This window comes from Sorghum bicolor, chromosome 2 (genome assembly GCF_000003195.3).
Source record: "Sorghum bicolor cultivar BTx623 chromosome 2, Sorghum_bicolor_NCBIv3, whole genome shotgun sequence".
NCBI classification, from domain to species: domain Eukaryota; kingdom Viridiplantae; phylum Streptophyta; class Magnoliopsida; order Poales; family Poaceae; genus Sorghum; species Sorghum bicolor.
In genome coordinates, this window is record NC_012871.2 from 24,331,727 (window position 1) to 24,358,963 (window position 27,237).

The 27,237-nt window shown below is 46.0% G+C and overlaps 1 protein-coding gene across 1 annotated transcript; it reads left to right on the forward strand.

The window, feature by feature from the left end:
- Window positions 9,155–23,623, forward strand: LOC110432654. The gene is made up of 3 exons (XM_021453430.1): window positions 9,155–9,280; window positions 22,307–22,481; window positions 22,716–23,623. The coding sequence occupies exons 1-3, from the start codon at window positions 9,155–9,157 to the stop codon at window positions 23,621–23,623; spliced, it is 1,209 nt and encodes a 402-aa protein (XP_021309105.1).

Genomic DNA, 27,237 nt, shown 5'->3' on the forward strand with positions numbered 1-27,237 from the left:
TGGGTTAACCTACTTGCTGCATTTACTACCTTGATATTTGTTATCTTGTCCTTGGCACCTGTTTTATTTTAAAAACTGCGTAGTGATGCTTAGCCCTGCTACTAGATAGGTTTTCAAACAAGAAAGTTTGAAGGGTTGTTGTGGAATGAACTTATGATCAATGAGGTTTCAACTTGAGACCGGTCGGTGGACTTGCTTTAAGAATGGAGTCTTAAAGTAGTGTCTCCAACTGTGTCGGTTAAGGACCGGTCCGTTGATGGCCTGCTGGGTTGAGAATTTATAGTACTAGCCACTTGCCCTCGGTAAGCCCGATCTTTAATCCCTCGACGCCAACAGCTACTCGCACACTGGGCGTGGAGCGATGGCGAGAGTAGTGTGTACCCACCTTACGGATCTGAGATGACCGGGAAACATCTAGATCGGCTGTAGGATGGTGGAGTACTATGCTCTCGGGTGCCGCGAACCTGGTCAAATTTGGGGAGAGCTTGCTTTGGGTTGACATATGCAAGATTTGGATCTACATATGTCGGGTGGTTAGGAACTCCAGCTGGATTGCTAAGCGATTCGAATCGTCGTTGCTCCCCGATTGGGAGACTCAATTCCTTCGACCCTCATCGTAGTTAATTATGCAACTAAGTGATAAAATGAGAAAGGGGAAATGTCTCATGAGGTTCAAATCCCAATTCCCGGACTCAGAGTGACATGAAGCTATGGCCATTGGATGTATAATACTTTAATTTAGGACTAGGAACTCACAGACTTGTCTGTGGGAGGCAACTAGATGGACTGTCTTCGAACTCCTCGGCCTCTTCAGGAGAGGAATTCGCGGGTAAAACCTGAAAGTAAGGATGCACTATTAGTAAGCTTTTTGGCAAAACATTTTGGCTCCTTGCTCAGCCACCCCTTGTCTACCCCAAGCCTACATCCCTAATTTCTTCTCTTTTTCTGCCAGGTAAGTCTTGTTGAGTACTCCCGTACTCAGGGTTTTATAACCCCTGTTGCAGGTGAAGTCCAGGAGCCGACTTGTTTCGGACCCTGTTGTGTGACCGTCGTCGAGGTTGACGACGAAGAAGAGTGAGCGTGACCCATGGGCAGGGTCTGTAAATTTGTAATTTGTGTTCTGAAATTTAAGTTGTTCCGCTGGACCTAGCTTGTAATAACACTCTACTATTTCGATGAACTCCTTTTGTAAATTAAGTTATGTAATACTTCCGCTGTTTTACTCTGAGTTATTATTTTGGTCTTATATCGTCTGTGGTACTGCAATGTCTTCGCAACGAGTGATCCTGGTGCTAAGGTGGCCACGTGCTATCCTGTAAGGGCGAGGAGAAGAAGTTCTCGTTAATTGACCATCACCAGTGGTCAGGACGAGTCTGCTTGATACGCCACAGGTAGCAGTGGAATGAGCATCCAGCAATGCTCATCGGACTTCTAAAGTGGGAGGATCCCCGGCATCACCGTCAGAGGTCCTTAGGACAATGACAGGTGTCGGTGGGCCCAAACACTTAGGGGGTTCTGCCACACCTATGAGCTCCAGATATCAAGCCTTATTAGAGTAGGATGAGAGAGAAGGCAATGTCACTATGCCTCATACCAAAAACACCACATACTTTGAGAGAAGGCATATACCATCACTGCCTTGGTAAGGATCCAGAAATACCACAAAAGAGAGATTTGAGAGAGTCATACAAGGAATCTCTAAGTTTTATTTAAAAATCTGCAAAAACTCCAGAGCTATAGTTAATCAAAAAACAAGAGATATGGCGCTTGACTAGACTGTTCTATCTTTTAACCACTCAAGACATAAGTGATGGTTGCAAGCCCCATGGTGAAAGGTAAAATGAGTAAGTTGAAATCTTAACAGTTTACCCTAACCCAGAGATGAGATCTTGTTTGAACGCATGTGTACCTTTAAGACATAAACCACTGTAGAAACTCTTGAGTCCATCCTTGCTCAGGGACGAGCAAGAGGTAAGCTTGGGGGAGTTGTTGACGGTCCTTAAGAACCAAATATAATCATCAAATAAATAAAGAAAAGGATCCAAATGCAACCAACACCCAGACTTAGGGTTTTATTTGACAGAATTCCACGAGTTTTGGTGTTTGTCTATTTCTACAGGGGGGTATCAGGAAATGTGGAGGAAAGGCCCACATGTCGGGTTTACATAGAGATATTAACGTGCCGCACAATTTTCTATCATCTAGAAGACTCTAGAAGCCACGAGAATGAACGGGAAGCCGAGCGGGCTCGGGGACAGGTCGCCCGCCCTCCCCCCTTGGGCGCCTGCCCTGGTGTTTCGGCCAATCATGTTCTACTTCGCGGATCATGCTCCACCGACCTAAAGGATCAAGGAAAACCGTGCGATTAATGTCAGTTTGATACGACGGCCCAGATTCACTTGAGGGGACTATATAAGCAGGCCCCCTAGCCCCTGGAGGAGACAACCCCTTGATCCCTATTCATTATTCATATACAGTGCAAAAGCTAGGGTTTGGAGATGAGTGCTCTTCTCTCCTCTCTAAACTAGAGTAGATCTACATAGTAGCGAGATGGAGAGCGAGGGAGGATTGGAGGAGAGGCCGGCCTGTCGGTTCTTCCTCCGGTTGTACTTCGCCATGATCAAGCTCTAATCAAGCTTGCTCATGGGATGACTCTGGTAATCTACTTCTATTCCATTATGCAATTACTATCCATGTATGTTCTAGTTCACAACTCTTTTTAGTACTTTTAATCTAGAGGACCCTATAGGTTAGAGTTGTAGTATAGGTGTAAGCGTGGTGCTTAGACCTAGATTACTTGTGGATATCCCCTGTCTAGCTGGATCGTGTGGTAGGCCGCGTAGGTGACAGTTACGTTGGTCCCCTGTAGTCCACCTCCCGTTAGCAGGACTGGTAGGGTTTATCGACCTATGGATAAGCATCCTTTGTGGTGTATTCTTTTCACGTGGGTCGTCCTAGACATAGACATACCCCTTTGAAGTAGAGAAACCATAGTTATCCTCTCTATTCTCCTACCATCGCCCATATACTAGATTGCTCTACTCTCTATTATCACCCATGATTATCTTACCTTTAATATTATTCTTATTCAATTCTACCATCTTTCCTATTTACACCTACCTATCTATCTAGGTTAAGTTAGAACGTAGATCAGTTCTCCCATTTCCCTGTGGATACGATAAAACCTTTAACCGGGCAAAAGCTACAACGGTATCCGTGCACTTGCGGATTTATCTGTGTGCGTATAAATACCATAGTACACTCTAGTGCCATGCTAGGGATGACAACATAGTATTCAAGTGGTGATAGCAAGTGTCAACAGTCACCTCTGACCAAACTCTTCGCAGCCGAACATCACCACGACCCGGCGGACACCGTCGTAGCCGTTCGCCCATCAACGATCGCAGGAAGGACACCCATCGCGACAACCGTGGTCGGGACATTGGCAATTACCACGAACAAAGACGTGAACATGGTCAGGAGGTAAACCAAGACCGGGACCTACGACAAAACCTCCCTCCTAGGGATGCCCGCGAGCGCATCAACAGGCGCATTACTGACAGAGCAGTACATGAAAACGTCCAACGCATCGAGTACGATGCATCCCACGGGCCCCCAGGCCTATGACAGTTCTCCTCACACTTCGGCAAGTCGTATGGCCTCACAATTTCAAGCTCGAGAAGTTCAAAAAGTACGACGGCAAGGAGAACCCTGAGAACTGGATCACTCTCTATGAGATCGCAGTCCGATTAGCAGCAGGAGACTATTTCCCAGTCGTGCTTGACCAAGTCATGCTTGACCAAGCTGGCCACCAATGGTTCCTCGGTCTACCCGAGGACTCTTTTGATTCTTGGGAGGAATTGCGCCAGGCATTCATCGATAACTTCATTGCTATCTGCGAGCAGCCTAGAAACAAATACGACCTTGAGAGGATAAGGGACAGGAAGAATGAGCCCCTGCGCGACTACATCCGACGCTTCTCGGATATGTGCCTCAAGATTCCGAAAATTTCCCACGACGAGGCCATATCGGCTTTCATCAAAGGCTTACATTTCCACAAAGTGTTAAGAAGCAAGCTACTGCGCAAGAGGCCGACCACGGTTGACGAACTTCTCACCACAACCAAAAACTACGCCGATGCCGACGACTCAGAGAAGCTCATCCGAGAAGACGACAGCCGTGGATGCTTCGACATCCGGAATCCCCACCGCGGCGACAACCGCGACCACAGAGAAGGGTGGGATAGACGTTGTGACAATCGCGACGACTTCAGAGGCAAGCGACCTCGTGACAGCGATCACGAGGTAAACACAGTCAAGCGTCCCAATGGACGGTGGGATTACCAGGAAGACTACAACAAGATGCTGAAAGGAACATGCCAACTCCATCCCAAATCCAACCATACGATGGAAGAATGTCATGTCCTCAAAAGCATCTACACACAGCGGGCTGCCTAGGGGGATGCCGCCAAGAAAACTAGGAAACATGACAAGCGTAGTCAAGAAGACGAAGATGACGACCAGGATAGGGACCCACGGCACCAATACGTCAACCCGACCGATGTAGTACACTCCATTTTTTGAGGGAAGGTCTCAATCGAGTCGAAATGAGAAACAAAACTCTTAAGGAGGGCTTGCCTCAATGTAGATAGCACTGATGGTCCAATCGCCGATCCTAAATTCCCTCCCTGGTCGCACCGAGAGATCTCCTTCAACAGGCAGGATCAATGGGCTGCCATCCCAGAGCCCAGACGCTTCCCGTTGATCCTAGACCCATGCATCAACAGCGTCAGGTTCGAGCGCGTGCTTGTCGATGGGGGTAGTTCCATCGACATCCTGTTTCGCAACAGCCTACCTGCTCTCAAGCTAACTCTGGCGCAGTTGAAACCATATAACACTCAGTTCTGGGGTGTCCTGCCAGGACAAAGCTCATTACCCCTTGGCCAGGTAATGCTGCCCGTCCAGTTCGGAACACCAGACCACTTTCGCACAGAATTCGTAAACTTCGTTGTCGCCGAATTCAACGGGACCAATCCTGGGTCGTCCTTCTCTCACCAAGTTCATGGCGGTCCCGCACTATTCATACTTGGTCCTCAAAATGCCAACCGAGAAGGGCGTCCTGACCGTCAGAGGCAATTTCTACACTGCATATACCTGCGAAGAGAAAAGCTTCAAGATCACCGAGGCAATCGACCTCTCAATTCGCATGGCAGAAACGGTGACACAAGCAACACAAATTTCACCCGACCAGCTCAAGCTACCCGAGCAGGAGACTCCAAGAAAAAGCACCAAGTCCAAGGAGCACAAGGAAGTCCAACTCGTCGATGGCAACCCAGAGAAAACGGCTCTCATCAGAGCCAATCTGGATGCCAAATAGGAAGACACGCTCGTCAGGTTTCTAAGGGACAACATAAGCATTTTCGCACGGAATCCCGCTGACATGCCCGGCGTCCCACAAAGCCTGATCGAGCACTCCTTAAACTTCTCGAAGACCGCAAGACCTATCAAGTAGAAGCTACGACGGTTCGCTTGTGACAAAAAGGAGGCTATTAGGACAAGCTGGGGGAAAAAGGGCTTTCTTTAATAAACCCGGCTGGGAGAAAAAAGGCTTTCTTTCTTCGGGCTACTAAAAGCATCAAAAAAATTCTCCTGGGCAGAAGAAGCCAACGTTGCATTCGCCTAGCTCAAAACTTCCCTCACCTCACCACCCATTCTCACCGCGCCTCAACCTAACGAGGACCTGCTCCTCTATATAGCAGCAATTGATCGGGTCGTCTCTACGGTGCTCGTGGTAGAGCGGGATGAACCAGGCCACATCTACAAAGTCGAGAGACCAGTATATTTCATAAGCGAAGTCCTAAACGAATCTAAGACCAAGTATCCCCAGATACCAAAATTAATCTACGCCATCCTAATCACCTCAAGGAAGTTGAAGCACTACTTCGACGGTCATCGCGTTTTAGTTACTACGAGTTTTCTATTGGGGGACATCTTGCGCAACAAGGATGCCAACGGCAGAATTGTAAAGTGGGCCATGGAGTTATGCCCATTTCCGTTGGATTTCTAGAGCCGTACAACCATCAAGTCTCAAGCCCTGGTCGACTTCATCGCAGAATGGACGAATCTTAACACGCCACCCTCTCTAGATGTCTTCAATCACTAGTCAATGTTCTTCGACGGGTCCCTAAACATCAATGGCGCTGGTGCCGGAATCCTTTTCATTTCACCAAACAAGGACCAACTATGCTACATCCTTAGGATCCTCTTCCTGTCATCCAACAATGTCGCCGAGTATGAAGCATGCTTGCACGGCATCCGACTGGCCATCGAACTAGGAGTCATGTGCCTTTACGTCTACAGCGACTCTGCCCTGGTCATTAACCAGTTAAATAATGAGTGGGACATGACTCATGAGAAAATGTACCTTTATTGTAAAGAAATCCGGAGGTGGGAATCGAATTTTTATGGAATAGAATACATACACGTGGTGTGGGACAAGAATCAAGCAGCAGATGCGCTGTCAAAGATAGGATCATCCTCGGCCCAGATTCTACAAGGTGTTTTTGTCCAAGACATTGACACACCAAGCGTCGGAACGGACCTGGTCGACAAGCCACAGAACGAGGCACTGCTTGTCCGAAACACCACTCCAACAACCAACAGCAACGAGTGGCGCATACCTTTCATCAAGTACCTCTCGGACGGTTCAGGATTCCAAGACAAGATAGAGAATGAATGCCTCATCCGATGGTCCAAAAACTATATATTGGTTGACGGCAGGCTTATGCGCAAAAACACAAACTTAGAAGTTGTTGGCGGTTCTTAATAACATATTTACCCCGCCAACATAGTCCATGCAAAGGAAGAAAAGCATGTATTTTACTCACATATACTTATTAAATGCTTACCAAGTTCCACATGTAGTGCAAGTTGTGTTTTGCAGATCATATACAGGCATACAGGTGGAAAGCAAATAAAAAGGCGCAATCCGACACGTCAAAAATGCGCAAATAAATAAGTACCCAAAAGCCCAATATAGAAGTGCGTCAATTTGCAGGTGGATCTGGACTCGGAGGCCCGAGGGGAAGGCAACGGGCTTTTGGCCGGGGCCAGCGGGGCCCACCAGGGGGCGGCCGCCCCCTAGGGTCAGCCGACCCTAACCCAGCCCATCTCGGCACCGCCTTTCTCAGAGGCGGTGCTGAGCCTATCCTCCTGTAGTCCCCGCGTGCAAATTGTAGTTTACACCCTGGGGAACTGACCTTCCCTACCTATTTAAGGAGGGGGAGAGGGAGGCTCCATCCATCTCATCACATTCACAATCAACACTCCACCTTCAAGGCACTTGGGCACTACCTCTTCTTAGTTTTTCCTTTTAGCTTTTAGAGAGAGAGTTGGGTGAGCTATCAAGGAGGGCTTGGCTCCTTGGAGAGAAACTTGGGTATGAATAAAGAATATCTTTACTCCAAGTCCATGCCTTATCATGTCCGATATAGTTCTTCGTATGAACTAGAGTATAGTTCTGATGCTATGGTATATGACATAGATCATAGGCCCTGTTTTATGATGCTAGCATATGAACTAGAATATAGTCCTAGTGAAAATGATATGACATACATTTTTGTATATAGTTCTTATAGTATAATGCTACCCTAGGGCTAGTAGTGTATTATATGAACTACTGCTAGGTGTATGTTGTATTATTCTCACTTAGGACTTTAGACTAATTGCTTCATGTTAATTAATTGCCTACAAATAGCTTTGTGTGAAGATGGGGGTTTATCATGCTCTTTTCAGTAGGCTTGGGCTTCTTACCTGTCGATCCGTAGGGTCCGGGACCCGGGGGAGTCCGAGTAGGTTCTTTGCATGTAAGCATGGTGCTTGGGTGTAAAGGCCGGGTAAATGCATTGTCCTAGTCCATGGTAGAGGGGATGGCGGCAGGTGGTGACAGCCCTGTCCGTCCTTGGCATTCCCCCATGTTCGGCTAGGGTGTAGGAGTCTAAATAATTGCGGAGGTTGCTGGCAGACTAGTACTCGCGTAACCTCCCAAACCATCTAAACACAGGACTAGTTCTAAGTAGTATAATTACATGATTAACTTGTTCTATGACATGATCTGTATCTAGGACCACACCTGCTCCAATAGGTTGTTTGTTTATTCTTTGATTCAATTCATTCTTTTAGTCTCTTTTTATTCCTTAGCCCATGTGCCATGCCTAGATTGTGATGGATCACTATTCTACATATAAATGCTTATCACCTGTTTTGACCTTTGATTCCATTATTGCTATCATAATTACTTTGATCTATGCTTATCTTAGAATACTTAACATATTAAGCCTTCCTTAGAGTGAACCTATAAATACGACACTCGGTAAATCCCCGGGTTGAAATGCTACACGATAATTCCTGTCCGCTTGCGGTACTTAAACTCCAAACATAAGGAACCATCACCCCAGTATATACTTAACACTGTTGCTAGACATGCGCTGAGCTAGTGACTTGTTAAGGAATACCAACATGGCAATCCTAGTGCCACTACCATGATTAAGAACTGGAACCCTACCCTAACGGTAATAAGGCGCCGTTATCGGGAAGGTAGATCTAGCTTCCTATTCAAAGTGGTGATACTACGGATCTGCCAATATGACACTGCCAATGTCATTATCATGAGTAGAGCAGAACCCTATTCTAGGTAGTGATGCTAAGAAACGTTAACAAGCATTTCTGGCACTGTTGCTTAGGATAGATTTATACTCTAATCTTGGTGATTGCATTAGTAAGTGTTATCATGACATTTCCAACATCGTTGCTAAGGACAGATTAAACCCTGTTCTTAGTGATGACGTTAAGAAATGCCAACAAGCATTTCTGGCGCCGTTGCCGGGGAAGGCTAATATGAAAATGATTCTAGATAAATATAATCAAGTAATCTGATGTGCGTAATGAGTCAATTGTTATGCAGGCTAACTCTGCCTGTTTTCTCCCTGTTGTGGATGAAACAGGAGGAATAGTGTATGCCTGGTTTCTCTTTGCCGGAAAACTACATCTCCAATCCCGAGGCACTCCTAAGGACTAGACAGTCTCGAACTGTTTCGTCTTCTGCTACTCCACCGACAAGTGAACCAGCCGGTACCGCACCAACCCTGAATGAACTCATGGCCGCCGAGAAGACACTCCGCGAGTTCTCCATGCCCACTGTCACCAATGTGGCCACTGGCCCCGCTGTTGACACGGCCGGCAAGAACTTCAAGCTACGCACTGGCCTGATCACCATGGTGCAGGTGAGCCCATTTTGTGGCTTGCCAAGCGAGGATGCGAATGCACACCTTCAACACTTCCTGGAGCTATGTGACACGATTGTCATCAAGGACATCACTCCTGATGTCATTCGGCTCCGCCTCTTTCCTTTCTCCCTCGTGGGGAAGGCGAAGATTTGGTTCTATCAAGATAAGGAAGCTGTCACCACGTGGGCAAAATGCTCCACGGCATTACTCGCCAAGTTCTTCCCCATAAGCAAAACCAATGCTTTGAGGGGAAGGATTGCCAGTTTTCATCAAAATGCCAGCGAAACAATCCCTGAAGCATGGGAGTGGCTACAAGAGTACATCCTAAGCTGCCCCCATCACAGCATGGAGAACTGGATGGTGCTCCAGAACTTCTACAATGGGCTCACGCCCATGTCGAAGGGACACCTAGACGCCGCCGCTGGAGGCGCGTTCCTATCACTTACCACCTGTTGACATCATTTTTGGGCACGTGTCTGGGATGGCAGGATAAGGTGGCAGTACGATGTTTACAAAGTGGGTTGCCGATGAGGATGGTTGCCGGTGAGGGAGAGGTTGAACGTGATTAAGTCCACAGGCAGTAATATGGTGCCGATGGCTAGATAAGAAAGTCTGCCGATGACTATGGCAAAGGGTCTGCCGATGATGCAAAGAGGGAGTCCGGAAGCTGCCGGTCGTTATGTGGAGGAGTTTCGGTTTGTCACGAGGGATAGTTTTGTTATTTCCTTAATTATTTGCATCGTTTTGTATACGGATTCCGTGTAATTTGGAATTCGAATTCTAATCGTGTCTGGTTGTAGCTCTTTGAGCAGGGTATAAATGTAGACCCTAGGGCCTTGTAATAGATCATCAATCAAGAAACCAATCAAACACACGTTTTTACTCATATTCCAGCATTTACTTTTCGACGACTTCGTCATACTTTTTCCTTTTGTTACGAGTTCTTAGGAATTCGTCGACTTAAGCTCGACGTGTTCTCAAGTTCCGCGTGAGTACCTCTTAGCCGTGACATCCGGGCGCATCGCTGTTGTCAGGACTAAAGTATTCGAGTTATCACCTTTGCCGATAGCAAGGTCAAATCGGCTGGCACGCCTTAACGTTTGAGTCGGGTATTAGCCCTTTGTGTTTGCAGATCAGTTTTGCATCAACACATCTTTTGGCACGCCCGGTGGGACAAGATTCAAGATCAAGATTCACATGTCGATCTCTGACCTCGATCAAGAGAACGTCATCCCCGTGACGGAGGCCAACCTCAAGGATGAGCAGAAGCAAGCTATTGCCCAAGCCACGGAAGAGTTCAAGCAGCAATGCCTGAGGTCTTTCAGCATAAACAGGAGCGGCGAAGTGGTCCAGAAAGATGCACTGCCGGCACCACGGCAGGTCACCTTTGACGCCAATCCTGGCAAGCTTCAAGATATGGTTGACAATGCCATCAATCGAGCGTTGATTAACCAAGCTGGTGTACTGTCTAATACGGTTTTCAATGCCGTGGCAAGAACTTTCAAGGAAGGACAAATCCCACCAGATTATGTGGGCCCCTCCCATCATCATCCAACGGCACCAGAGGTCACGGCTCCATCGGCTGCCTTGACGAATGCAAGTGCACAATCTGCCGTCCCTCCAAGTACATCGGGGACTACTGGTGCACTATCTATGCCGATGGCAACCAACCCACAAATTTCAGTTGGGCAGCATAAACTGACAACAGATATGTTGGCATCGGCAATGTCAGGGTTGACTCTTCCTCCCAACTGGTGGGGTTACGGTATGCCTCTAGAGTTGACGCCGGGAACATCACAAATAACTGACATGAGGGGCAAAACTCCTATGACATCGGCACCTCCCAATGCGCCGGTGAACCAGAGTCCTCGGTATACCACAACTACTACTGCAAGGCCTCACACTGGAAATCCTCAAGATTCAATGTTCCAGATGCCCAACGCATCGGCAGAGTCAATGCTGATGCAACAGAGGCCTATGGCCCAGTCGGGGTATGTCAATTCAACGACGGTACCCAATTACCAATCATCGGCAGCACCTATGCCGATGAACGCTAATAATGGATGGCTTGGACAGCAAGCCTTTCCACAATCGCCCCAGCAGAGTTACCAGACTACAGGGTTCCAGCAAGGGCAGGTCTATCCCGGGTTCCAAGGTCAGGGGATTCCCAACCAGCCAATGAATTTTGGACAGCAACTCGGAGGACAGCCAATCGGTGGACAGCAGTTTGGTGGTCCGCAGATTGGAGGACAGGTGATCAATACAATGTTCCGTGCAGATCACGTCCCCAACAGACACGTGGAGGTTCGCCACCAAGTACCAGATCCGCAGCCGCCTCATCGGGAAGATGCCGATGCATATTGGGCCGATAAGATTGCTGAAGTAATGAGCGAACAATTTGGGATAAAACCCAAAGTCAACACTTACTCTTATCGGACACCGTATCCTCCCGCGTATGATTTGATCCCGCTTCCACATCGGTACAAGGTACCGGATTTTACAAAGTTTTCCGGACAGGACGACACGTCAACCATGGAGCATGTCAACAGGTTCATTATTCAATGTGGAGAGGCTGGTAACAGGGACGAATTGAGGGTTCGTCTATTTTCATCATCATTGTCTGGATCGGCCTTTACTTGGTTCATATCGTTACCTCCCAACTCAGTAATTACTTGGGCCGATCTAGAGAAGCAATTCCACAAATACTTCTTCTCGGGGGTTCATGAGAAGAAGATCACCGACTTGGTCAAGTTGAGACAACGTAATGATGAGTCGGTTGAGGGATTTGTGCAGAGGATACGAGAGGTCAAGAATAAATGCTATAGCCTGGTTCTGGATGATCGGCAGCTAGCCGATTTGGCTTTCCAGGGTTTGTTGCCACATATCAGGGATAAGTATGCCTCTCAGGAGTTCGAAAGTTTAAGTCATTTGGTGCAGAGGATTTCTGATCAAGACATCAAGCCTTTTGAGCCTAAGAGAGCATGGAATAAGAAAGTGTCATTTGTCGATGAAGCAACAAGCTCAGATTCTGATGAAGAACCAGTAATCGGTTTGGCAGAGTGGGTAAAAAACAAGAAGCCGATGTCTTGTCCTTTTGGGCAGAAGGAACCAGAGAAGTTTGCTTTTGACACCGCTAAGGCTGATAGGATATTTGACTTTCTACTTCAGGAAGGTCAGATCAAACTGTCACCTAACCATGTGATCCCATCGGCAGAAGAGTTGAAGAGGATGAGATATTGCAAGTGGCATAATGCAACTTCCCATGACACCAACGAGTGCAAAGTATTCAGACAGCAGCTGCAATCGGCTATAGAGTCAGGGAGAATCAAGTTTGACAGTTCCAAAGCCCAGAAGCCGATGAAGATAGACCAACATCCTTTCCCGACAAACATGTTGGATGCTAAGGGGAAGGCTAAGGTCTTAACATCGGAGACAGCTGAGAAGAGTGCATCGGTAGATCCTCAGCATCAAGTTACTACTGCCGATGCAAGAAGTAAGGGCTTGGTCCAGGAAGGAACTAGCTCAGGAAGGCTTCCTCGATCTGGTATCGTCATAACTCATAGAAGGCCTCGAGAAAAATGGCAACAACGGGAAGATCGGTATCGGCGCCAGCAGGAAGATTATCGACGGGAAGAAGAAAGACGCCGACAGGAGTGGAATCGGCACAGGGATCATTGGAATTGTCCATTCTTCATCCATTGTTGGGAGGAGAATATCAAGCTTCCTACTGTCAGAGACTGCCCTGAATGCAACGGTTATGATCGGTACGATAGGATCGATCGGCATTATCATAATGATGAACGGCGATTTAATGGGCCGATCAGAGGAAGGGTGTCAGTTCATGACCGGCTGGGGGGCAGATATAGCGGGCATGACAGACTTAGTGACCGTGTCCAGTATTTTCCCAGGAACCAAGAAGAGCTCGAGGGAATGGCTGATGCGCGGGTTCCCGATGAATTCATATTTTGCAGGGATGCTAACACGCATCGTATGGAGTCAAGGGAGAACCGACGCCCGACGGCAAGGCAAAGGCCACTTCCTCCATGGTGCCCTGGAGGATTAACCAAGACACAGAAAAGGAGATTGCAACGTGAAAGGCAAGAAGAGCTAAACAAGGGAGAGAACTCTGGAAGTCGGCAGCCGTCAGACACTAAGAGGGAAGGTCCATCGGCAGGCGTCAACATGGTCTTCATGTTGCCGATGGAGTTTCTTGCACCAGCCAGTGATGATGAGTTGGAATTTTATGATCAGATAGCTCAGTTGGCTCTGGATCCGATGACGGCTATCTTTGAGAAACCTGCCGATGACGAGAGGCAGCATCTTAAAGCTCTGTTCCTCAAAGGAAGGGTTGATGGGCAGCCAATGACCAAGATCCTAGTTGATGGTGGAGCTGCTATTAATATTATGCCGTATGCAGTATATCGGAAGCTTGGGAAAGGGGATCAAGATTTGACCAAGACCGATATGATGCTCAAAGACTTTGAAGGAAACGTGTCTCCAGTCAAGGGGGCGATATGTGCAGAGTTGACCATCGACAGCAAAACCTTGCCGACAACTTTTTTCGTGATCAGCGGAAAAGGTGCTTACAACTTATTGTTGGGAAGAGATTGGATTCATGCCAATTGTTGTATCCCATCTACAATGCATCAATGCTTGGTTCAGTGGGTAGGTGACAAGATTGAGATTGTCCCAGGAGATTCTTCTTATGTTATCGCATCGGCAGAAGCGGATACTTACGAAAGGACCAGGTGCATTTCAGGAGAAGTTTGGGAGAAAGATTTTCTCAAAGTTGCCGATTATGAGATTCCACCGATCCAAGCAGTCGGTTCTGACGACGGTTTTTAATGGATAGATTCGCCGATGATGGAAAATTAGGCCAGGGATTCACATCGGCCGATGATTTGGTAGAAGTAGATATAGGTAGTGGTGATAAGCCTAGGCCTACTTTTATTAGTGCTAAATTAGATCCTGAGAGTAAGCAACAATTGACTAGTTTGTTAAAGGAATATAAAGATTGCTTTGCTTGGGATTATACTGAGATGCCTGGTTTAGACCGATCAATTGTTGAACATCGGTTACCCATCAAGTCTGGATTTCGGCCACATCAGCAACCAGCCCGCCGATGTAATCCTAACATTCTACCTGATATTAAGGCCGAAATCACCAAACTTATTGAAGCTAAGTTTATTCGGCAGTGTCGGTATGCCGAGTGGATTTCCAATGTTGTTCCGGTTTACAAGAAGAACGGGAAGCTTCGGGTGTGCATCGATTTCAGGAATCTCAATAAAGCTACGCCGATGGATGGATACCCAATGCCTGTCGCCGATCTACTGGTTGATGCTGCGGCTGGTCATCAGGTCATCAGCTTCATGGATGGTAATGCAGGTTACAATCAAATATTCATGGCGGAGGAGGATATTCCAAAAACCGCATTCAGGTGTCCTGGTCATGTTGGGCTATTTGAGTGGATAGTCATGACTTTTGGGTTGAAGAATGCTGGTGCTACTTATCAAAGGGCTATGAATTTTATATTTCATGAGTTCATCGGCAAGCTCGTGGAGATTTATATTGATGATGTGGTGGTTAAGTCTGGAGATTTCTCAAAGCATCTTGCCGATTTACAAAAAGTGTTAGAGTGCACAAGGAAGCATGGATTGAAGATGAATCCCAACAAGTGTGCATTTGGTGTATCGGCAGGGCAGTTTCTTGGTTTCATGGAACATCAGAGGGGTATTGAAATTAGTCGAAGATCCATTGATGCCATCAATAAAATAGTGGCCCCTACCAACAAAACCGAGCTCCAATCCTTGATCGGCAAGGTAAATTTTATCAGGAGATTTATATCGAATTTATCTGGTAGGATTCGTGCTTTCAGTCCTCTTCTTAAATTGAAAGCCGATCAAGAGTTTATTTGGGGAGAAGAACAGCAGTTGGCTCTGGATGAAATCAAGAAGTATCTAGTAAATCCTCCAGTTCTAGTTCCACCTCAACAAGGGAAGCCCTTCAGATTGTATTTATCTACCGATGGATCGGTTATCGGTTCAGCTTTAGTTCAAGAATTTGAAGGGAAAGAAAGGGTAATTTATTATTTGAGTAGGAGGTTGATTGATGCTGAAACCAGGTATTCGGCCATTGAGAAACTATGCTTATGCTTATATTTTTCATGTATCAAGCTGAGACATTACCTGTTATCGGCCGAATGCACTGTTGTTTGCAAAGATGACGTGGTCCGATACATGCTATCTATGCCGATTATGAGTGGTAGGATCGGTAAATGGATTTTAGCGCTGTCGGAGTTCGATTTGCGTTACGAATCGGCTAAGGCAGTCAAAGGGCAGATTATGGCCGATTTTGTGACTCAGCATTGCGGTCTAGTGGAAACCTTGGAGATTGTACCCTGGACGCTCTTCTTTGATGGATCTACCTGTGACCGGGGGGCAGGAATCGGCATTGTATTAGTTTCCCCTAAGGGGAGGAAGTATGAGTTTTCCTTGCCGATTGTTGCCACATCAACAATAATCAGGCTGAGTATCAGGCTCTGATCAAGGGATTGGAGTTGTTAAGAGAAGTTCGTGCTGTGCTGTTGAAATATTCGAGGATTCTATGTTGGTTATAAATCAATTGGCCGGAAGCTATGAATGCCGAAGTGAAGTTCTCATAACTTATTTCGAGAGAAGTATGCAACTGTTAAAGGAATTCAAGGATTTCCGATTGGAGCATGTTCCCCGATTGCATAATGAAGACGCTAATCGGTTAGCTCAGCATGCCTCGGGATATCAGCCAATGATTAATGCGACATCGGCAGTCGGTGCCGGTGATTGGAGGAAAGAAATTATTGATTATCTAAAAGATCCATCCAAAAAAGTTGAAAGACGGGTTCGATTTCAAGCAACCAAGTATGTGTTCCTTGAAAATGAATTGTATTATCGAACTATCGACGGAATTCTTCTCCGATGCTTGGGCGATGATGAGGCTAGAAGTTTGATGGGGGAAATCCATGAAGGAGTGTATGGAGCGCATCAGTCAGCTTTTAAGATGAAGTGGATGATTCGAAGGAATGGATATTTTTGGCCAACCATACTTGAAGATTGTTTTAAATATTTCAAGGGATGTCAAAGTTGTCAAAAGTTTGGTAATATCCAGAGAGCACCCGCATCGGTTATGAATCCTATAATAAAGCCTTGGCCGTTCCGGGGATGGGCCATCGATCTGATCGGCCAGATTTATCCACCATCTAGCAAAGGGCATAAGTTCATTCTAGTTGCCACTGACTATTTCACTAAGTGGGTTGAAGCTATTCCTTTGAAGAAAGTCACATCGGCCAATATGATTGATTTTGTGAAGGAGCATATTATTTACCGATTCGGGATTCCCCAAACGATTACTACCGATCAGGGCACCATGTTCACATCGGGGGAGTTCGATGAATTCGCAATCGGTATGGGAATTAAAGTGTTGAATTCTTCTCCTTATTATGCTCAAGCAAATGGGCAGGCCGAAGCGTCTAACAAAGGAATTATCAAGCTTATTAAACGAAAGATTGAAGAAAATCCCAAGCGGTGGCACACATTATTGAGTGAAGCATTGTGGTCTTATCGGATGGCTTGTCATGGATCGACCAAAGTATCACCCTATCAATTGGTGTATGGACATGATGCAGTGTTGCCTTGGGAGATTAAGACTGGATCTAGGCGATTAACTTTTCAAGATCAATTAACTTCCGATGGTTATGCCACTTTGATGACCGATGAATTGGACGATCTAGCAGGGCATCGGTTAAAAGCTTTAATGAGTATAGAAGAAAATAAGAAGAGAGTTGCTAGATGGTATGATAAGAAAGTGAAGGCTAAAGAGTTTGCCGATGGGGATTTGGTATGGAAATTAATTTTACCAATTGGGACCAAAAGTTCGAAGTTTGGAAAGTGGTCTCCTAATTGGGAGGGTCCTTATCGGATAAGTCGATCGGCTCCTGGTAATGCCTACATTCTAGAAACCCTCGAAGGAATTGAATTTCCCAGAGCATTAAACGGCAAATATTTAAAGAAGTACTACCCCAGTATATGGGTCGATGCATAGAAGTTTAGGTGCCGATAACACTCCTATCGGCTGGATCCAAACGCTTGGGGACAAGACTTGGTGTTTCAAAAGCTTAGGTGCCGATAACAGTCCTATCGGCTAGACTAAAAGCTGAGGAAGAAGGAAAGCGCAGATATAATGCCGATGGAAACTCTATGTGTTAAGCAGCGTCTGGATTGCCGATATAGCGCATAGCCGAATTTGGTTGGCTGCTTCCATCTCCTTGATGTCGTCATCGGCAGAACCTTCTATCGGCTTCAGCTTCTTCTTCAGTTGAAGTGCCTTGCGACCATGAACATTTCGCTCGTGCTCAAGAAGCCTGATGGTCTCTGGCAATTGGCTCTCTTCCTGTTGGGCTTCGGACAAAGCGTTCTCTACTTCCTTGAGTTCCGCCAACAGGGATTCTTTTCTTGCCGATAGATCGGATATCTTCTGCTTCAGCGCGTCTCCAGAAGATCTCAGGATACCGATGTCCTTGTGCTTCTCATCGGTCAAAAGCTTCTCTTTCCTCATTTCATCGGAGAGTTGAGTCTGAGCGGCTCTATCGGCAAGACGCCGAGAAGCTCTCTGGTACTGCAGCTGGCGACTCTCCAGATGAGCGGCTTGGAACAGGATTTCTTCAACATCGGCTGGGATTTGGCCTCTGAGAGTTCTGAACAGGGTCTTGGTAGGGTCAGAATCATCAACCAATTGCGCTATGTCTTGGTGAAGGAGAGCTGACAATTCTTCCAGCCTGACCCTGATCTCTACCGATGTGATGCCGACCGTCTGAGAAGAGCTTGCTTCTTCACCTTCTTCTTCAGAGAGATCGATGGCAAAGGAGAACAGGCTATCGGGAGAATCTTGTTCCTGGGAGGGAAAGCAAAATTAGCTCATACTCAGAGAATCGGCAAATAATGCTAACGGTAAACGGTGACTTACTTGCTTCAAGGCGATCTCTTGTCTTTGACTGAGAAGTACTGACGGAGCTACAGGCTGATCGGCCAAAGATGCCGATGGAGCTACAGGTTGATCGGCTGAAATTGCCGATGGAACAATATCAACTGAAAGAAGACAAAAGGAGTTATGAGACTAAATAAGAATAAGTTCATCGGTAGCGATATTGTTAAAGTATGTTACCTGGAGGAGGGACAACGGTTGTCTGAACCGGGAGAACTGCCGATGGTATAACTGGACTCACCGGGCCAGTTGTTTGTTCACCCATGTCAACTGATGTATCTTCTGTTTGAGATCCTTCCTGTTGGGGTTCTTCTATCTGTGGTGCTTCCTGCATAGGTGGGGGAGATGGTGCTTGCTGTGGCTGGGCTTCTGGAGAAGAAGGAGAAGATTCCACCGGAATTGGAGATACCGGAGGAGGAGGGGGGATTGCTACCTTCTGGCGCTTTGTTCCAGTCTTAGCACCCGTGGTGCCCTTTCTCTTGGGTTGGCTAGACTGGGGGGCGTCGGTACTCTCACGCCTGGCTTTCGCCGATGCGCCGGTTTGCTGCAATAATGAACAAGAGTTTATAAGCATAAATATAGCCGATATAAAGATAGTCAGCATAAAGGAAAAGATTTGACAAATTGCCTTGAAAGCCCGCGCGAGAGTGGGAGCAGCTACCGTTGGTGATGTCTGGGTTCTTCTGGTGGTGACTTTCCTGAGGCGTACACCCCGATGCACGATGGAAGCTAGAGTGGGAGCATTGTGGCCGATTGAGGAAATTGGGCCTGATGGAAACAAGTCGATCGGCCTGCCACTCCTGCTAACCAACGGAGGAATATTATCAACCTGCAAAAGGAATACAAGGGTAAGCTGCCGATGGAGGTAATATTGAGAAAATGAAACGTTGGTTTGAATTACTTACAGTGTCATCAGGAACTTCGTATTCGGAGTAAATCATGCCGCGGAATGAAAGTGCCGATCTACAGAACAGATGCTCTTTCCATTCTGCCCACCATAACTTGTATGCCTGAGTGATAAAAGCAGCCGGGACCCATTCTGACAGATCTACATCTATATCGGCGTTTGGTGGTAGTTGGGCTGCTCGAGTCCACTCAAGAAGATTGTTGATAGTTTCTCTGGGTTTTATCACATCGGCATAAGGAAGTGCAATCGGCAACTGGCCGAAAGCTAGCTGGCGAGCTAATGCCGATGGATTGTAAAATTCGTAAGTTTGAGGGGAGGTTTTTGTGCTACCAAAGAAATTCACTGGAATGATTCTGGGAGTCACAATTGCCATCATCACCTCATTGTCCCTGTCGAGAGCTTCATCAAATGGATTGAAGGTCAGAGGGAGCATGCTATCCGGGTCATCATAAGCCAACCATGGTCGTTCGTCTCTGGTCAAACCCTCATACAGAGTCTGGAAGAATCGGCCGATCTGATCTGGATTACCCCCTGAACCAGGCAGAACTATGACAGCTTCGCCAAAGTTCAAGGGGGCGCGTGTTGCCGATTCCTCTTCACCCAATACATGGTTTTCAGCTATATCTCTTGGGAAACGCTGTGTGAACAGGTTGAAGTTGAGACGCTTGTGCAGATGCAGATTGAGCCACATGTTGACAAACCACCAGGGGCCTCCCAAGTTGCCAGTGGATTGGCCGAGCAGAAGTTTCTGGGCTACTTGATGGAGAAGGTGGTAAGCAGCGCCAAGCAAGTATCGGCCGAGAGGGAATCGGCCACCGTTAGCCAGTCTTTCTGCTGCCGATAGGTAGACAGAAGTCGGTCCTGCCGATCGACCACAGAATACAAACTTGTCCAGCCACATATTCAGAAAGGTGGTTTGTTCCTTTATGGTGACAGATCCTTTCCCACGGTACTTCTGAATGTACCCCGACCAACCGCCGATAGCGCGAGTCTCCACTTTGGCACTAGGGGCAGTATCAAAAAAGTGGGTGCTATCGGCAGAAGATATATCTAGACCAGTAAGCATGGCTACATCGGCAAGAGTAGGAGAAGCAGGGCCGTGGCCAAAGGCAAAAGCATTGAGGGTGTCTGACCAAAAGTAGGATGCAGCTATCAGCAGTGACTCGTTTCTATGCATATCGGCAATGGACAATCTGATGCATTGGGCTAGATTCCTTTCACCCCACTGAACTTCATTAGAGTTGCTGACCCTCAAGAACCAGTCTTTCCACCCTACAATTGGGCTGGGCCAAGAGCGGAAGGTGTCCTTCCACAGATCTGAGGAAAAATTTTCGGCTCTGAAGGGGATCCTGTTGGTTTCTGCGTTGATAAGGTCAGTTGGATCTGGGTCCCCTAGAGGGCCGAGGCATTGAAGGTGTGGTTGATCGGTGGGGATGACAATTTTGTTGGACAATTCCTAGTGATTTTGGGCGTAAAAAGAAATACAAAGAGGAAAGAAAAGGAAGATGTTCAGTAAAATGGATTGCGAGTGAACAGGGATATGAAGAAAAATACAGAAGACGGGGTGGAGATTTGACCTCAGGGACGACGAACCCGACGGCCATCTTGCTGCGAAGGAAGCGTTTGAAGGCGCCGGAGTTGGTGAAGAGGGGTACTTGTCAGAGACCTTGGGAGTTTTTGGTGGCGCCGCCGCTGGAAAAGTAAAGTTGGGTAGTAGAATGGTGTGATGGGGAAGGAGTACCCGAGAAGGAACTATTTATAGGACAAAATGGGCAAGGGCAAATCCGACTTATCTCTTTGCCGCATCCGAGAAATCCAAGGGTACTCAGGTGGATATGGTAACTATTCGCACGGTAATCCAGGGATTGTGCAGGTGATTTGACAGGAAGCGGTCATTATCTGAAGATATTTTACTGTGCGAGATCTCCTGGTCGGTCCATCGGCAATATTCTACAACGGTCATATTGCCGATGGGCGGATAGAGGGGAAATAACCGTTTGTGCGAATATCCTGGTCAGAACATCGGCAGATCTTTGTAACGGTATTGTTGCCGATGTACGGCTGAGAAAAAATGCCCGTTTAGAAAGTTGGGGATTTCGAGAAATCTGCGGAGGAATAGGATCAGAGTTGTTCAGATTGAGGTTGTCGGTTACCAGATTAGGAGCATTAATTGCGGGAAAAGGCATCATTACTGTAGAGAATTTCGGAGCATTAATAGTTTTATACTCCGAAACTGGGGGGCATGTGTTGACATCGTTTTTGGGCACGTGTCTGGGATGGCAGGATAAGGTGGCAGTACGATGTTTACAAAGTGGGTTGCCGATGAGGATGGTTGCCGGTGAGGGAGAGGTTGAACGTGATTAAGTCCACAGGCAGTAATATGGTGCCGATGGCTAGATAAGAAAGTCTGCCGATGACTATGGCAAAGGGTCTGCCGATGATGCAAAGAGGGAGTCCGGAAGCTGCCGGTCGTTATGTGGAGGAGTTTCGGTTTGTCACGAGGGATAGTTTTGTTATTTCCTTAATTATTTGCATCGTTTTGTATACGGATTCCGTGTAATTTGGAATTCGAATTCTAATCGTGTCTGGTTGTAGCTCTTTGAGCAGGGTATAAATGTAGACCCTAGGGCCTTGTAATAGATCATCAATCAAGAAACCAATCAAACACACGTTTTTACTCATATTCCAGCATTTACTTTTCGACGACTTCGTCATACTTTTTCCTTTTGTTACGAGTTCTTAGGAATTCGTCGACTTAAGCTCGACGTGTTCTCAAGTTCCGCGTGAGTACCTCTTAGCCGTGACATCCGGGCGCATCGCTGTTGTCAGGACTAAAGTATTCGAGTTATCACCTTTGCCGATAGCAAGGTCAAATCGGCTGGCACGCCTTAACGTTTGAGTCGGGTATTAGCCCTTTGTGTTTGCAGATCAGTTTTGCATCAACACCACCGCTGGGGCCAAGGCCCTGATCGAGAAGATGGTAGAACACCAGAGCTAGGGGCTAGGATAGAACTCAACCACCAGCTGCCAAAACACAAAAAGGCATGCATACCATGAAGGAGACGGATATGCTTGCCGCAAAAATAGATTTATTGATGAAGCAACTCACTGAGAGGAACCAAGAGAACCCGTCGAACTCGGTGAAGGCCATAGACTCGCACATGACATTCAAGGTCTGTGGAGAAGTTGGCCATTCGGGGAATGATTGCCCCGAAACCCGTGAAGACGCTGCCTACATCAACAACGGGTTCCGCCAACAAGGAGGCGCCAACCAAGGTAATGGTTGGAATAATCAGTCACGCTCTTCATTTCAAGGTAATTCGAGTTTTAATTCGAACCAACCTTCATTAAAAGACTTAGTTCTTGGACAGGCTAAAATAAATGAAAGCTTAACCAAAAAGATGCTGTCCAACGACAAAATTTTAGAAAACGTAAATACGAAATTAGAAAACTTGACTTCTTCTGTTCATAATCAACTGAGCTTTAATAAGATGCTTGAAACACAAATAGCTCAGATAGCTGCTGCCCTTCCTACTGAATATAAAAATAATTCTGAAAATGTAAAAGCGGTGACCACGAGGGGTGGTAATACCACTCGTGATCCACCGAACCCTAACGCTGATGCAGGGAAGGACAAAGAGCAACAGGAGATAACAAAGAAAACCCAAAAAGATGTCAGACCAGAAGAAGAGGAAATGGCACGAAAAGACCCATTGGGGTACACGGACACCACGTACCTGCCATTTCCCACAAGAAATAGAAAACAAGCTGTGGATCAACAATTCACTCGCTTTGTTGAGATGATCGAGATGATACATGTAAGCATTCCTTTGATGGACGTTCTACATGTACCTTCTTATGCCAAGTACATCAAGGATATCATCAACAACAAGCGCCCACTGCCATCCACTGAAACAATTAAGCTCACGGAAGAGTGTAGCGCTGCTATACTCAACTGTCTCCCGGAGAAGAGGAAGGACGCGGGGTGCCCTACAATCACATGCTCAATCGAAACTCAGCGCTTTGATCATGCGCTATGTGATTTAGGTGCAAGCATAAGTCTGATGCCTAAAGTTGTCTTTGACCAGCTCAACTTCACTCAACTCAAGCCAACCACGATGACTCTCCAACTGGCCGACTCATCGGTCAGGCATCCAACGGGAATAGCCGAAGATGTACCAGTACAAATTAGAGGACTGTTTGTTCCCGTGGACTTTGTGGTGCTTGATATGGAGTTAACCAAGGAATCACCATTGATCCTTGGGAGACCCTTCTTGAGCACCGCAGGAGCACAGATTGATGTGAAGGAAGGAAAGATCAGTTTACACATCAATGGGAAGGAGGAGAAGTTTGAGTTCAAACCAAGGCATCAAGAGCAATGCTCAATGATCCGGGTTAGATATGGACCAAATAAATAGATAAAAGAGGTGCAGATACAGCCTGAAATTATTTATAGCATCTCTAAATCACTAAAAAGACCTACACAAAAGCCGGAGCAAAAGAAAAAGGCAAGCTCCCAAAAAGAAACATGAGGAGCAAAATAAAGCTTGTAAGCAAAACAAGGCTCCGGAAGAAAAAGAGGGTCCCCTTCCACCAAAGAAGGTATGGAAGGAGATCCAAAAGGCCACCACACCACCAAAAACCAATCAGATGAAGTGGAGGCCAAAGAAGGAACAAACATTTCCGTCCACTTCTCCCGGACAAGGAGATCCATCACCAAGCACGGGAGAAAAAGGTCTTGCTGACCAGACCTAAAAAGGTAAGCCCTGAAAAAAAATAAAACAATAATAATAATAAACACCGGCCAGAAGCTAGCTTTGGGGAGGACCCCCAATCCCGAGGTTATCTGCATTGTATATTTATTTTCATGCATCCTTAATTTTAAATTAGCATGTTTACTTTATGAAATTTCCATGTTTTAATAATTATAAAAAAAGAAAAATGCTAAAAAGACAAAAATATAATTCCACACTTATATGTGATGTAAGATATAAGCTTCTTCCTTGTTGAAATGATGAATAGTTGCTCTATCGTAATTTCTTTCCGGTATCTAGTTTCAACCTTGAATTCTCTAAATTAATAAAATGATTAAATGCGTGGGTTGCAAAATGCTCTATCTAAAGTCTAAAGTAATTAATGGATATATTTGTGATGATCTGAGCTGCTAGTATCCTGTTCTAAACAACGCTAGAGTTCTGGAGTTTTTACAAAAAATAATCACATTGAGTTAGATTAAGCTTTGTTGACCCTTTGAGAGGTTGTCATACCATTGAAAACAAAAATATTTCATTATGTTATCATCTCAAAAGTTTGTTAGAAGGCATATGGCTATGAAAAAGAAAAAAAAGCATCCGAGGAAATAAAAAGGACATGTGTCCGAAACCTCAAAAAGAAAGATCATGAGGAAATAAAAAGGGACATGTGTCCGGAACCTCGAAAAAATTGGGCATGTGCCCAATAGTAGAATTAGCCACATAGCCATGTGTCGCTAATAGACAAAAAAGAGAATGATGGAAAAGAAAAGTTTTCAAAAATTAAATGGTATGATTAACTTTCTATTTGGATCCATGGTTTAATTTGACAAATAAATGTGCTAAGTTTTGGAAATCAAAAAAAAACTCCAGAACAAAGGGATATAGCACTCGATCTGATCAAATCCATCCTGCAAATGCTTAAGGACCCAAGGTATGAGCAATAAGCCCCATGACATATCTGTTCAAAATTCAAAGGAGAAATCTTGTTTGAAGGTATGTACTGGATAGAAGTAAAAATATTGTAGCAACTCCTGATCAACAACCAAGATCTTAGCTTCTTGCTCGAGGACGAGCAAGGGGTAAGCTTGGGGGAGTTTGTTGGCGGTTCTTAATAACATATTTACCGCGCCAACATAGTCCATGCAAAGGAAGAAAAGCATGTATTTTACTCACATATACTTATTAAATGCTTACCAAGTTCCACATGTAGTGCAAGTTGTGTTTTGCAGATCATATACAGGCATACAGGTGGAAAGCAAATAAAAAGGCGCAATCCGACACGTCAAAAATGCGCAAATAAATAAGTACCCAAAAGCCCAATATAGGAGTGCGTCAATTTGCAGGTGGATCTGGACTCGGAGGCCCGTGGGGAAGGCAACGGGCTTTGGGCCGGGGCCAGCGGGGCCCAACAGGGGGTGGCCGCCCCCTAGGGTCAGCCGACCCTGACCCAGCCAATCTCGGCACCGCCTTTCGCAGAGGCGGTGCTGAGCCTATCCTCCTGCAGTCCCCGCGTGCAAATTGTAGTTTACACCCTGGGGAACCGACCTTCCCCACCTATTTAAGGAGGGGGAGAGGGAGGCTCCATCCATCTCATCACATTCACAATCAACACTCCACCTTCAAGGCACTTGGGCACTACCTCTTCTTAGTTTTTCCTTTTAGCTTTTAGAGAGAGAGTTGGGTGAGCTATCAAGGAGGGCTTGGCTCCTTGGAGAGAAACTTGGGTATGAATAAAGAATATCTTTACTCCAAGTCCATGCCTTATCATGTCCGATATAGTTCTTCGTATGAACTAGAGTATAGTTCTGATGCTATGGTATATGACATAGATCATAGGCCCTGTTTTATGATGCTAGCATATGAACTAGAATATAGTCCTAGTGAAAATGATATGACATACATTTTAGTATATAGTTCTTATAGTATAATGCTACCCTAGGGCTAGTAGTGTATTATATGAACTAGTGCTGGGTGTATGTTGTATTATTCTCACTTAGGACTTTAGTCTAATTGCTTCATGTTAATTAATTGCCTACAAATAGCTTTGTGTGAAGATGGGGGTTTATCATGCTCTTTTGAGTAGGCTCGGGCTTCTTACCTGTCGATCCGTAGGGTCGGGGACCCGGGGAAGTCCGAGTAGGTTCTTTGCATGTATGCATGGTGCTTGGGTGTAAAGGCCGAGTAAATGCATTGTCCTAGTCCATGGTAGAGGGGATGGCGGCAGGTGGTGACAGCCCTGTCCGTCCTTGGCATTCCCCCATGTTCGGCTAGGGTGTAGGAGTCTAAATAATTGCGGAGGTTGCTGGCAGACCAGTACTCGCGTAACCTCCCAAACCATCTAAACACAGGACTAGATCTAAGTAGTATAACTACATGATTAACTTGTTCTATGACATGATCTGTATCTAGGACCACACCTGCTCCAATAGGTTGTTTGTTTATTCTTTGATTCAATTCATTCTTTTAGTCTCTTTTTATTCCTTAGCCCATATGCCATGCCTAGATTGTGATGGATCACTATTCTACATATAAATGTTTATCACCTGTTTTGACCTTTGATTCCATTATTGCTATCATAATTACTTTGATCTATGCTTATCTTAGAATCCTTAACATATTAAGCCTTCCTTAGAGCGAACCTATAAATACGACACTCGGTAAATCCCCGGGTTGAAATGCTACACGTCCGCTTGCGGTACTTAAACTCCAAACCTAAGGAACTATCACCCCGGTATATACTAAACACTGTTGCTAGACATGCGCCGAGCTAGTGACTTGTTAAGGAATACCAACATGGCAATCCTAGTGCCACTACCATGATTAAGAACTGGAACCCTACCCTAACGGTAATAAGGCGCCGTTAGCGGGAAGGTAGATCTAGCTTCCTATTCAAGGTGGTGATACTACGGATCTGCCAATATAACACTGCCATTGTCATTATCATGAGTAGAGCAGAACCCTATTCTAGGTAGTGACGCTAAGAAACACTAACAAGCATTTCTAGCACCGTTGCTTAGGATAGATTTATACTCTAATCTTGGTGATTGCATTAGTAAGTGTTATCACGACATTTCTGACATCGTTGCTGAGGATGGATTAAACCCTATTCTTAGTGATGACATTAAGAAATGCCAACAGAAGTCCTGTTGAAATTCATAACTCAAGACGATGGCATCACGCTGCTAGATGACATACACGTTGGATCCTGTGGCAACCACGCCGCTTCAAGAACACTAGTCGAAAAAGCCTACCCAGCAGGTTTTTTCTGGCCAACCGCA

Coding starts and splice junctions, on each gene's coding strand:
- LOC110432654 (XM_021453430.1), top strand. CDS start 9,155: ATGGCCGCCGAGAAGACACTCCGCGAGTTCTCCATGCCCACTGTCACC. Junction 9,281..22,306: donor GCCTGATCACCATGGTGCAG/GTGAGCCCATTT, acceptor TTATTGATGAAG/CAACTCACTGAGAGGAACCA. Junction 22,482..22,715: donor ACAAGGAGGCGCCAACCAAG/GTAATGGTTGGA, acceptor AAACACAAATAG/CTCAGATAGCTGCTGCCCTT.